This window comes from Danio aesculapii, chromosome 12, assembly GCF_903798145.1.
Source record: "Danio aesculapii chromosome 12, fDanAes4.1, whole genome shotgun sequence".
Lineage (NCBI taxonomy): Eukaryota > Metazoa > Chordata > Actinopteri > Cypriniformes > Danionidae > Danio > Danio aesculapii.
In genome coordinates, this window is record NC_079446.1 from 11967407 (window position 1) to 11981864 (window position 14458).

General features: G+C 35.6%; 1 protein-coding gene across 1 annotated transcript in view; it reads right to left on the reverse strand.

Moving 5' to 3' along the window:
- fam117ab (family with sequence similarity 117 member Ab) overlaps positions 1–7554 on the reverse strand; it is a 30901-nt gene extending 23347 nt beyond the window's left edge. Inside the window, exons 1-2 of the mRNA XM_056469548.1 lie at positions 7208–7554; positions 1334–1473 (exon numbers count right to left, since the gene is read on the reverse strand). Of these exons, the coding sequence (XP_056325523.1) occupies positions 1334–1473; positions 7208–7310 (243 nt within the window). The 5' untranslated portion in view covers positions 7311–7554. The remainder of the gene's footprint in view (positions 1–1333; positions 1474–7207) is intronic.
- Between the last annotated feature and the right edge of the window lie 6904 nt (positions 7555–14458).

Below are 14458 nucleotides of genomic sequence, written 5' to 3' on the forward strand. Positions count from 1 at the left end.
GCATGCTTTTTTTATGTCCTTGCTACAACATATCGTTAATGCTAGAAACTATGCGTGTGATAGATGCACTCTAACAAATAAAAATCCACAGCTATTATGGTTGGAGCTGCTCCTTCTTCGAGGAGATTTTAGCCGAATCCAGCACTGAACTGGGAGAGATTCTGGACGCTCTCCTTTGTCAAATGCTTGAGCTATTTCTTTATTATAATTTTCTGGAACATAATTAAAATTAAATTGTAAGCACTTCTCTCTTTAGGCTGTGTTCTTTGGAAGCCAAAATACAGAAACAGAAGAGCCTCTGTGGAAATAGCAGTGTTTGAACGGCCTATTAGCTTTCTCTGCTAACATTATAGCGCCTCTGGCCACGCCCCTTTGCTGCGCGTGGTAAATGCACGTAACCTGAAGGGTTTATGATCTCATTAACCCTAATGTATTTTTGTCATCCACAAACTTCATTCGATGTAGGCTTAGCTAAGCTAACTCTGTAAAACAATGTCTCCCTTTGCGTTGAACTTTAAGCGTATTACATGCAGTAATTGTTTATTACATGATGTTGTTTATGTTTACACAATTACATTATACATAAACTAAAGTTGAAAATATGATATCGTAGTGGACCACCCCTTTAAAGCCTGTCTTTTTATTAAGAGCCCCACATACATAGTTAGCATAATAAAAGCTTTGATTAATTTAAATACAAGGGAAAAATATTATAATTGTTGTAATCTCACTAGCAAACATTGTGGCCAATCAAATGTTGCCTGGGGTATGCATATTATACTGTAGATATTAGTCTGTGTTTCGTTCCTATTGGCCTGTTTTTCAATGGGATATAATCTCATGAGATTTACATGAGAACAAGGAAACAATGGGGTCTGAGGGTCATGGTTAGGCCCACACGGAATCTGCACAGCCCATCGAGTCTTTTTTTTTACTTGTGTAAACGTGTGCAAATGTATTCAGGTTTTAAATTAATTTCAGTAATATTATTGACCAATATGAAAGTGTTTATTTGATTTACAATACAGTTCGTAGAGGAATATTTTGTCTTTTACTTGATATATAATAGACTTGCTTTGTTTATCAAATAAGTGGATCTAATTAGATTTGTATTGTAAACATTTAATAAAAAGTTAAAAACATCCTATTTTATATATTAAGTTTTTAGTTATGATACTCCCAAAATTAATTCCGTATAAATACACAGATTTTTTTTGCAAAGTTCTCCGCAGAAATAACAAAAAATGTCCACCAATTCTGTCTGGCCTTAGTCATGGAACACCATGTCATTTCCATTTCCAAATTATTCATTCAGGAGATTGAATCCCTTCACCTGTGTAGATTTGTCTTCCCTGTCATCTCTGTCACCCTCTTTGGGCCACTGGCCATGCAAGTACGGCCCGACAATCGCATCCAAAGATAGTGTGCGTCGAATCCGTGTCTGCAAACGCCACTCAGCTTTAGTCCTTAAACCTGAGGGAAGAAGAAAGCTTGTGTTTTAGGGTGTATTCATACTTAGTCATTTGTTTCTCTTGTTATGTTTCAGTCCACTAAAAGACACACAAAGAAAATGATACATCGCAAACAATCCATTACTTCAGAATCGGTATCACAATGTGTGCATCCGGTCATATCGCAAGATAGGAAATGTTGAGCTGGGATTATAGTTAACCAGAACCCACAGGTCAAAACCAATCGGCAACCTCCCGCTCTTCCTCGTGAAGCAAATACGTAAGTAACTGAAACTGCAATTCATCAAAATTCAGCTAGTCCTGGCTCCATGATAGAGCAAATTTTTATTGAGCCCACTGTTAAAATGGCCAACTTTACAGCAGAAAAAAGGTGTTTACAGCGTGGTACAAAAAAAGGTTTTGGTGCATATAGGTAATATTAACCTTCATGTCAACTGTGAGGGGGTGAATTTTTTTATAACTCATCCGTTTAGTTTATATTAAGTCTGCATTATTAAGGCTGTGGCCAGTCTCGCTGGTCGCAGTCACTTCACCTCAGCTGATTCTGGCTGATTAGCCGCTGAGCTCAGCATATACATCATATTTTTGTTTTGTTTTATGTGGCTTTACACAGTCAGTTGCCTTTTGGAATTATTTCTTACAATTATCAGATGATATGGCATGCTGTGTGCTCTTAATTGTGCTCACAAACCATTCAAGTGACCTCCATTTCACAGGTTAGTGAAATTCTTATATACTTCTATACCATCTCTAAATGTATTTGTTTTATTTAAGATAATTTATCAATTATAATTTTCTTTAGACCTGTAATGCACTCCAGAATCTGACAGATTGATTAGCTGTAGGCTCTAGAACAGTCATCTGGATTTCATCAATAGCCTTGCATTTACTTACACAGACTATATTTTAAGTTATTTGCATTTTCCTCCTGTAAAAAAAGTCATAAGAACAATGTTTAGTGGCTCAATGTATCACAGAAGTGTTTTTAAAAGACTAAACACTCTATTTATATAGTGTACAACCAAGCACATGTGGTCAGAACACAAAAGAGTCGCAGGTAATGAAGTATTAAGCGTTTCTCCCAAAGAAAAGCCCATCTAAGCAAAATGCTAGCAGGGGTCTTTAGCGCCACCTCTTTGCCCTTGTTTGGTATTTGGTATCCCGTCTGTGCAATGGCGCTTAAACAAAATGGTGACGGTTGGCCACGCCTACTTGTAGCTTCTTTTGCGTTCTTCAGAAACCTATGGGTGACGTCACGGATACTACGTCCATATCTTTTACAGTCTATGGTCAAAACACAAGAGATTTTTGTAGACACTGCAGAATTTGAACATAATAGAATGTTTTAAGACCTGTGACTGTGAGCATTATAGAGTTTAAGTCATTTTAATGGCGCATTAAGACAGATTATTTTTATTGAATTATTTTTATGATGAAGATTACGCAGTGTTATTTTACATTTTATTGTTCACTTTCTGTGCCCGAATACTGTAAGACTCTCCCCAGAAAACCATGAAGCACCGTTTATTTTGCTTTAATATTTGCTCCATTGTGTTTATTTAGTTTCTTTCTTACATACATATAATAAATTATGTAAAATATAGTCAGATTTAACTACTCTACAGAGTCATTCAAGTCAATCTAAATGAATGACTTTCAAAATGGAGGAAAATGTCTGGGGAAAATTCTATTTATATCACAATGCATATCACGGAGAAAATAAAACATTACAATGTCAAATTTTTCAATATCGTGCAGCCAGTCATGCTTTACTCCTGGTAAGCTAAGCATTTAATCTGTCGTTTTAAAGACCAAATCTGAAAATTAAAAAGGGCATGTGTATGTGTCATAGTAACCATTTGAATATCTTATGAAATGTGTTAAAGCAGGGGTCTCAAACTCTGACTACCAATTTATAGGAGGACCGTTTTCACATTCAAGAACAAGAAAAAAAGTGGAAACCAGACATAATTGATGCATCTTAGAATAACAGACATGACGTTTATATTTCAAGCATTACCTGTCACCAGAAAATAATGCAAATCAGCACGTTTATCGTTTCACACATCAGCTGCTGAAATATATCTGTGGTTGTACACTCAGTCATTCTTCCACAGACTATATGCAGTCAAAACCCTAGCTTTTGGTTTCTTGTTATACATATTGAAGCGGTAGTTTAAACTGCTATGAAAATAAAACAAATAATAGGCCTAATACTTATTATTCTGCCCAAAACAATTGTATTGTGCAATAGCACAAGAACAGCAGAAAGCAGTTCGGGTCACTTCAGTGACTTTACTGGCAATTGTTCTTCTCAATATTTTTCTTTTTTTGTAAAACTACAACAAAGATTGGAAAAGTATGTACATATTCACATTTACTTTAACAAGTTCAATTCAACTAGCAGTACAATTTTACTAATGTAAATAGTTTTTATGCAAATCTTAATAAGCACATGAGGAAAATCTATTAAATGAGACCATTTGAATCGAATTTTAGCAAAATTATCAATTTATTTATTACACCACCAGCATAACGTGAAAGCCATAAAGTTTGTTTGTACAACAAAATAAAGGTGGTATAAAACTGATAACAATAAAATGTTTAGTGCAAAACCCTTGAATATTTACCAAAATAGAGTTTTAGTAAAAACGGAGCACTTACAAATATATATTTTAACGTTTAAATAAGCCACAAAAATAAAACACATGCATGTTACTCTCGACCGTACACTGAGAGAAAACGAAAGTAAAAGTAATCCGAATGCAGTACAATAAATGTCGACTAGGTGGCGGGTCAAAACCATAAGTGGCTAGATGCAAAATGATAGTGGTTGAAAAAATATGTTTTGGCAGGCCGAATCGCATTTTATTTTTCACATCAATTGCAGGCTGGAGGGAAGAGGAGGGTTGGTCGTAAACAGCCCGCGGACCGGCAGATTGAGACCCCTGTGTTAAATGGTCAAAAAAGATTGTAAATGTGAAGTTTCAGCTCAAAACCCTCAGATAATGTTTTATTACTCTTTGAAACTGCCCCTTTTAAGCTTTTTTTTTTTTCCAAATTGTGCTGTTTTGGTGACTGTTGCTTTAAATTCAAATGAGATTGTACTCGATTGAAAAGAGGGCGGAGCTATAAACACCTATGCATCAGCATAGGAGCAGATTTAAAACAAGACCAGTGTTTTCTAAAAAAAAAGAACATGTAAAAAGAAGTGTCACAGAAGAAGGCTGTCTATTGAGACTACAGTGTTGATTTGTGCATCCTAAAACTCCACATTTATAATCCTCTTATTCTCTAATATTATACTCAGTCAGGGCTGTCTATGCTACTGAGAGAGAGATTGTCACTAATGGGTGGGGCTTTCCCCATCTGATGACACCTACAAAGGGAAAGGGTCTAAAGATGTTTTTCTGCAATTTTTATAAAGTGTGATTATAAAAAATTGCTTTAATAATTGTATTAATATGTTGGCAACGGTTTAAACACATGAAAGTGATTTTCCTTAATAGGTCCCCTTTAAAACAGGAACAGCAATTCCTCTATCACACACACGAAGATCTGCTGAATCTTAGACATATCAAACTAAAATAAATATGAAGAGAAAAGCTAGGTATGCCTGAGCATTTTATAGTTGCATCCATCTTGTGACATCATGTCCTGTTTCTGCTTCATTTAGAGGTTTCTGTTCCACACCAGAGTTCATTTGAAAGCACACTGAAATCCACACACAGATCCCAAATCCATCAGAGCAAACTGAAACACTGAAAACATCCAGCCAAATGTGAACACACTCCTAAACAGACAAAAGTTTCAGACTAAATACCTGAAATCAAAGAGCGCACAGAAAAAAAAATCCTTTCTTATTCAACCACAAAACAAGCTACTAATACACATTCTGTTCTATTAATTTGTTACTAAAATTAACAATAAAACACGAGTTAAATCTTATATTTTGCTTTAACCTCTTTTATGATAAACTTTGCATTCACTGCTCCAGATCAAAACAGTTCTGCAATTACTAAGACCTGACTACCCAACAATGTTATGCAAGAAATAACACATCAACAGTCCAAAATACCCAGAGAAAACACTTTAATTATCTGCCTATTAGTTTGCATTATATTACCTACTAGGGGTGTTTCTGATAAGGGGATATAGTGGGGCAGAGTACAATGGGCCCAGAGGCTAGGAGGGTCAAGAACACAAACAATCCATAGTAAGGCCCTTATTATCAACATAATAATTTGAGCTGTTAAGATTAAAATGAATTTCAGAATGATGTAATTGGACATCATTCATGTAATTTATCTTACTTTAATTACAGTAACACAGACATGAACGAATGCGGATGATAAACCTCATGACTTCAGGTGCTTCAAAGAACATCTTGTGTTTCAGTGGAAACAAAAAAATGTGACCTTCACTACAAAGAAGTTCACATGATCAGTGTCACAAATTGTATTATTTGATTAGTGAAATACCTGAAATATTTTTTGTACATTCGTTTCAGTACATAAAAAGGTCCTTCTTTGTACATTCTTCTCAGTACATAAAAAGGTCCTTCTTCAAACATTTATTATGTCATTTTAAAATAAAGCTTTAAAACAGATAGGCTCAGATGGAGTAGGTTTTCATAGGTTATGTTTCAAGATTAAATTAGGTAGCAAATAAATAACAAATGTTTATAACAGTACACTGTATAACTTTTTTTAAGTCTGCTGTCTATTTTTTTGATTAATCAACATTAATTTGTAATGATTTTCACAAAAAAAACTGACTACAAATATTAGGTTAAACTAATAAAATGTAAATAATTTAATTGAAACCTGATTTAAGAATAAAAAAAGTTTTCTATTTTTCTTGTTTCTAGTAGAAATCGCTAAGCATTCTTCAATCAAGAAGCATTTCTTCAATTCAAGCAATTCTGAAAACAAGACTATTATTTATTTCTTGATTTAAGAAATAATGTCAAAGTTCAGAGAGTTTTTCCTTTAAAACAAGTAAAAACAATCTGTGAATGTGGTAACCAATAATCTTATGTTAAAACGAAAAACAAGGTTATTTTGCTTATCCCATTGGCAGATTAGTTTGCTTGTTTTAAGGAAAAGCCTTTTGTTTCCATAATTTTTTATAGTGTAGAATGATGTTGAATTGAGGTAAAGTTGGTTTAATATTCACACATTTATTCATTTTAATAGTTCTTATATTGTTTAGCACTCTACTTTGAATATTCGGTCTGAAATAGCATGCAAGTATCACCTCAAAACAACATTAGGACTATTTAAATGACTGTGATTAGTGTTGTATTTTGATACTCATTGGCTGCTAATATGATTTTCCTATTTAGAATTTGCAAATAATGCTTTTCTGAAAATACATGTATGAATGTGTGAATGTGTGAATATAAAACCAACCTTACCCCAATTGATGATGCAGCAGCAGTCGAGAGAAAACTGTATGATGTACAAATTAAATGTGTTTACAGCTAAATTTCATATTTCCTCTGTGATAATGAGCCTATGTTGCAAAACCCAAACTTTGAAATGAACATGTTAAATGTTTAAATTAAACAATTTCGCTAATTAATGTATGCGTTTAGAAAGTTTAATGCATATTTGAAAAGTTAGTAAAACAGTAAACTTAAATTATTCATAATGTATATAGAAGCAGGACTTTCAGTGGTGTTGATCTTGTGTGGTACATTAGTTAACACTCGTGTGCGTTGTGTACTTCACCTGGAGTAATGTTTGTGACGGCAGCTCCATTTGCTTTGTGCAGTGTGAAGGGAACAGTAGCTTTGAGAGGCTGGAGACCTGATCCGCTCCTGGACATCTTCATCTCTCTACAAACACCCGTTCATACACTTCTTTCTGTCTGTGTAGAAAACATAACAAACCTGCGCAACGTACGTAAAAGACGACGCGTGCAAAATTCAGTGTGTTATCAACGTCCTGTTGTAGTTTGTCCTTCAACTGGCCATTTCCAGTTATTCTAGATGTTTCTTGTCTAGTTATTAACCAGACCTAGAACAATAAGAGGATATTCAAGTAGTACTCAAGTATAAAGTTATGCGAGTTACTCTGCTGCTCAAAGTGGAGTAACACTGGAGACGCTTTGTCGCATCTTTCATTCATTTTAGGAAGTGGGAGGATACGTTTACAACTCGCCTTTTGATTGGCTAAAAGAAATGCCTGCAACATGCGTATTGGATAATGTGACATCAATCTTGTAATACAACGACATAATTTATTTAAAGAGATATTTCACTTAAAAATTTAACATTTGGTATTAATTTACTCACCCTCAGGCTGTCTTTTTCCTCTATTAGAACATTTTTTAGCTGAAATTGTGGCTCTTGATGGTTCATAAAATGGAAGTCGCTACTGTATCTTTGAGAGTAAAACTAAGAAAATATTGGCAAAACTAAATTAATATCCATGGCCTTTGTCGAAATATTGAGGTCTTGTAAAACAAAATGATTGGTCTATGCAAGATTTTTTAACATGAAGTCAATGGTTACAGGTCTCCAACATTATTCAAAATATCTTCTTTTGTGTTCAACAGAAAAAAGAAACTCAAACAGGTTTTTGACAAGTGAAGGGTGTGTAAATGATGACAGAACTTTCTGTTTTATGTGAACAATTCCTTTAAGTGAATTTCTGTCCATGTCATTAGCTAGTTAACTACCACGTACAAAGTCTGAAGAAGTTTAAACTTACACCCAAATTGACACAGAAGTCAGAAGTTTTAAAAAATAAGCAATTACAGATCCAAACTTTTCCTCCAGGGACTTTAATTAAAATATTTTCAAATAAAGACAATTTAGTACATTAAATGTAAACTGGTACCATATGAAAAAATACTATAGTAAATTGAAGTAAATGTTGCTGTGTTTTAACCATACTATAGTAAAGTACTTGAATTAATCTGTTCTGATAATTCTATAGCTGCTGTGGAAATACAACTATTACAAAATACTGTAAAAAGTATATTATACTACACTACATCACAGTTTGTAGTAAAACTAAAGTATACTACAGTATTTTTTTACAGTTTATCAGTTTTAATACTTAAAATGTTGTATTTTATAGTAGTTCATGTACTTAATACTACTGTATTCTGTAACATTTATTGACAAAGTTGTATGATTACTATAATATATGCAGTAAAATACACTTTACAATGCGTTTTATACTTCACCCGGAGTAATATTTGTGACTGCCGCTCCAGTTGCTTTGTGCAGTGTGAAGGTAACAGTAGCTTTGAGAGGCTGGAGACCTGATCTACTCCTGAACGTCTTCATCTCTCTACAAACACTCGTTCATACACTTATGCAAGACTTTTAAAAATATTTTCCAATAGAGCCAATTTAGCACACTAACTGTACTGATTACCAGTAAATATTGTAGCGTTTTTAACCAAACTGAAGTAAAGTACTTGAATTAATCTGTTCTGATAATTCTATAGCTGCTGTGGTAATACAACTATTACAAAATACTGTAAATTGTATATTATACTACACTGCATGATAGTTTACTGTGGTAAATCTAAAGTACAGTTGAGCAGTTTTAATACTTTACAGTGCATCCGGAAAGTATTCATAGCCCTTCATTTTTTCCAAATTTTTTATGTTACAGCCTTATTCCAAAATAGATTCATTTCATTTAATTCCTCAAAATTCTACAAATAATAGCCCATAATGACAATGTGAAAAAAGATTTTTTGAAATTGTTGCAAATTTATTCAAAATAAAAAACCTGAAAAATCACATGTACAGAAGTATTCACAGCCTTTGCCATGAAGCTCTAAATTGAGCTCAGATACATTCTGTTTCCACTGATCATTCTTGAGATGTTTCAGCGGCTTAATTGGAGTTTACCTGAGGTAAATTCAGTTTATTGGACATGATTTGAAAAGACATACACCTGTCTATATAAGGTCCCAAGGTGGACAGTGCATGTCAAAGCACAAACCAAGCATGAAGACAAAGAAATTGTCTGTAGACCTCCGAGACAGGATTGTCTCGAGGCGCAAGGCTGGGGAAGTTTACAGAAAAATTTGTGCTGCTCTGAAAGTTCCATTGAGCACAACGGCCTCCGTTATCCGTAGGTGGAAGATGTTTGGAACCACCAGGACTTTTCCTAGAGCTGGCCGGCCATCTAAGCTGAGTGATTGGGGGAGAAGGGCCTTAGTCAGGGAGGTGATCAATAACTCTCACTCTGTCTGAGCTCCAGCGTTCTTCTGTGGAGAGTGGAGAACCTTATGAAGGACAACCATCTGTGCAGCAATCCACCAATCAGGCCTGTATAGTAGAGTGGCCAGACGGAAGCCACTCCCCACCTGGAATTTGCCAAAAGGAATCTGAAGGACTCTCAGACCATAAGAAACAAAATTCTCTGGTCGGATGAGACTAAAATTGAACTCTTTGGAGTAAATGCCAGGCATTACGTTTGGACAAAACCAGGCACCGCTCATCACCAGGCCTATACCATCCCTACAGGGAAGCATGGTAGTGGCAGCATTATGCTCTGGGGATTTTTTCAGCAGCAGGAACTGGAAAACTAGTCAGGATAGAGGGAAAGATGAATGCAGCAATGTACAGAGACATCCTGAATGAAAACCTGCTTCAGAGTGTTCTTGACCTCAGACTGGGGCAATGGGTCATCTTCCAGCAGGACAATGACCCAAAGCACACCTCCAAAATATCAATGGAGTGGCTTCACAATAACTCGGTGAATGTCCTTGAGTGGCCCAGACAGAGCCCAGACCTAAATCCTATTGAACATCTATGGGGAGATCTGAAAATGGCTATACACCGTCACTTCCCATCCAACCTGATAGAGCTTGAGAGGTACTGCAAAGAGGAATGGGCAAAAATTCCCAAAGACAGGTGTGCCAAGCTTGTGGCATCATATTCAAAAAGACTTGAGGCAGTAATTGCTGCCAAAGGTGCATCAAAAAGGTATTGAGCAAAGGCTGTGAATACTTCTGTGCATGTGATTTTTCAAGTTTTTTATTTTTAATAAATTTGCAACAATTTAAAAAAAATCCTTTTTCACATTGTCAGGTTTTATTGTGTGTAGAATTCAAGTCCAAAATTAATTTAATCCATTTTGGAATAAGGCTGTAACATAAAAAATGTAGAAAAAGTAAAGCGCTGTGAATACTTTCCGGATGCACTGTATATGCTGTAGTTAATTGTAGTTCATGTAGTTAATACTACTGTATGCTGTAGCATTCATTAACAAAGTTGTATAATTACTATAATATACTGTATACTGTAAAACACACTTGACAATAGCATGGTTCAAAAACACTGTAGTATATTACTAAAGCATTTTTTTCAGGTTGGACACTGATCTGTTATTAGCGGAACTATCTCGAATTGTGGGTTAAACTTTGACAAAATCAAACTATACTTTAAATACATAAGGGTGTAACAGCCCCGTCCCTGTGGGTGTCTTCAGCGTGTATTGTTGGAGATAAACTTCCTCCAAATGACTGCAGGGTGGAGTTTGTGTGAGATAGATAACGCATATATATTATTCACATATTCAAATGGTGTTATTTCAGAAAGACACATTTTAGAAGAAGCTTTTCTGTGATCAGAGCCTTCTATGCCATTAAAGTGAACCTAAACAAATGTAAATAATAAATGCTAAATGCTAATATATCTGAGACTCTAATAAACAGTGATTTCATGACACAATTCACTTGAGAAAAATGTGGTTTTTTTTGACAGCAAATTCAACAGGAAATCCTCTTTGTCTGTTTTCCTCGCTTCAAATTTAGCCATATTAAAGATCAAAAGTGATTCGTTAGCTTGGCCCTGCTGCATGCTGGGTAATCAATCAAAGGTCACATCTTTTCGGTGAGCATATTCACCAATCCTCATTTTGTTTTTAGACACTTCCCTTAGGTTGTTTTTCACTGCAGCAGTCTAAAGTGAACAAATGATGCTGACCTTTAACCCATAATTGACACTTGTTCTTGGTTTGACCCTTGGGTCACGTTGACCCTAAATTCACGAACTGTTGTAATGCGTTCCACGGTGACATCTGGAGGAAGCCCAGGGTTGAAATAGGTTAGAATGATGTTGTTTTTTTAATATGAGACAACAGACTTGCTCCTAGCTAACAGCTAACAGAGCTTACTTTGAGGCATTAACAAATGTTCTTCCAGTAACCTCAAAAGTTAGCATTCGTTTACAGTTATTTGCTCTTTAATGCTTTCAAGACGGGCTGCACGGTGGTGCAGTGGGTAGCACGATCGCCTCACAGCAAGAAGGTTGCTGGTTCGAGCCTTGGCTGCGTCAGATGGTGTTTCTGTGAGGAGTTTGCATGTTCTCCCCGTGTTTGCATGGGTTTCCTCCGGGTGCTCCTGTTTCCCCCACAAGTCCAAAGACATCTGGTATAGGTGAATTGGGTAAGCTAAATTGTCCGCAGTGTGTGTATGGATGTTTTCCAGCCATAGGTTGCGGCTAAAGGGGCATTCGATGCGTAAAACATATGCTGGATAAATTGGCGGTTCGTAGCGACCCCAGATTAATAAACGGACTAAGTCGAAAAGAAAATGAATTAGTTAATGCTTTCAAAACATCACCAAAGAGAAGTACACTGAATATAATGGTTCATGAAATGTCATTCATTCATTTTCCTTCAGCTTAGTCCCTTATTTATTAGGGGTTGCCACACTGGAATGAACCGCTAACTATTTCAGCATAATCACACAACAAAATGCTTAATTGGAAATGTCAAGATGTGCAAATGCGCAACAAAATCTATTTTCCTTTTTGATATTTGAGGCCAGTTTTTCAGGAAGTGACGATTTTGTTCTCTTTGGATGGAAACGTTGCTTTATTTGCAATTTTTATGCGATATTCCAGTTTTCAGCATAAATCTAATTTGCATCATCGGATGGAAACATAGATATTGACAACCAAAGTATGATAAACTAATACTATTGATACTAATGGTTACTGCTTTTCAGCATTCTTCAAAATATCTGCTTTTTATTCATTCATTCATTTTCTTTCGGCTTAGTCCCTTATTTATCAGAGCCACAGCGAAATGAACCAGCAACTATTCCGGCATATGTTTTTCGCAGCAGATGCCCTTTCAGCTGCAAGCCAGTACTGGGAAACACCTATACACACTCACATTCACACACACACTACAGACAATCTTGCTTACCCAATTCACCTATTGCACATGTCTTTGGGCTGTGGGGGAAACAGGAGCACCTGGAGGAAACCCACACATCAACTCAGGGAGAACATACAAATTCCAAACAGAAATGGCAACTGGCCCAGCCAAGACTTGAACCAGTGACCTTCTTGCTGTGAGGTAACAGTACTAACTCCTGAGCCACTGTAGTTAGAATGTAAGTCCCTAAAATATTTTAGTTGGACATTCATCTCATGTTTATTTTCTTTACTTCTTTTAAAGAACATTCAAATGTAAAAATCCTGGAATGATGCCAAATTCAATCAAATTCACTGTTTGCAAAAGTTTATAGAGGACTCAGAAATAACATTTTGATCATATTTTTACAATTTATTGTTGCTAGGTGGGGTATCATCTTCATAGCAACATACTAACTTCGGGAGACCCACCCCTCACTGACAAAGGTCCAGATTTCATCCAATACATGAGCTAATTTGTCCTATTTCGGCTGCAATGCATTTTCACAAATAGTGAAAATAACCCATCGAAAAATGCTTTAAGACCAAGCAGAATCCCCTGTTGACTGTCGCTTTGGTGTGACTTTAGCTAAAGTATTTTGTGCAAGAAAACATACAATCTGACGAAATAGAATTCAACTTCTAGTGTTTTGTTTTTAAAAAGAAAAAACATTTTAACTTTTATTCTAAATCTTGGATCTTATTCTTGAAACAAAATAGAGCAATAAAAAGGTGTGACACACCAAAAGCGGCCCATATTAAAATGAATGTGTTGTTATCCATGAATTTTCAAATGCACTTTTTTTACATGAGAGGCTAGAAAAATTGTGAAGCTCCACATTATGTTAATATTAATAATATTATTATGTTTTAATTATGTTTTTATTCAAGTGGCCAAATTCTGACTGTGGAAAGAATATGCTGGACAGTGAACAGGTTGTTATTTGTTGAATAAATAACAATAGGTTACAGTTTTTAATCTAAAACTAAGACGGATACCTATTTTTTTAAATGATAAATGATGTAATAAATTAGAATTTTAAAAATAATTCTTTTTTCATATTTCTCTTTATTCTAAATTTTTAGGAAATATTTTTGGTAAATCAAAAAGTGCGATTATGATGACCATCCGACAAGCTAATACAGCTACAGTAAAAGTAGTGCTTAAAATGTCACTAAATTTAATATTGAAATCTCATAATTAAACAGAAAATGAGGCTAATAACTGCAAAAAAGGTCCACTTTTTGAGACAAAAGAACCACCCCGTTCACCTGGCTGGCTATTGGCCAGCAAACGTGCACATTTTCATCAGTGAAGGCCAGTAAAAGCTATTTTAAAGGACCATGGTTCACTTTCCAATTTCCTTTTGTTTCCACACCACCACCAGTGTGCAGCATCTGCTTGAGAGACGCGACGGCAGCCACAGGACAACGGCGCCAGTGCGCTCACCACACCACAAGCTATAGGGGGAGTGGAGAGACAGTAATACAGCCAATTTGGTGGATGGGAATGATTGGGAGGCCATGATGGGTAAAGCCAAAAACTATAAAATACACAAGACATGTCACTCGTATCTTTTTTAATGGGGAAAAGTGTAACTGTCAATATGGTGTATAAAGTCCCGCCTACTAGTACAGGAGCCAATCATCGATCGCTGTAAACTGACAATTCTCCGGGGGAGGGGCTCGGACCAGACGTGAGTTTCTGCAGATTTTGTGTGATTTGGATGTTTAGAAATGAAACTAAAGACACAGTTGTTGTTTAATTTTATTAGTGATTCCTCGTAAATCGTAAGCTTGGCAA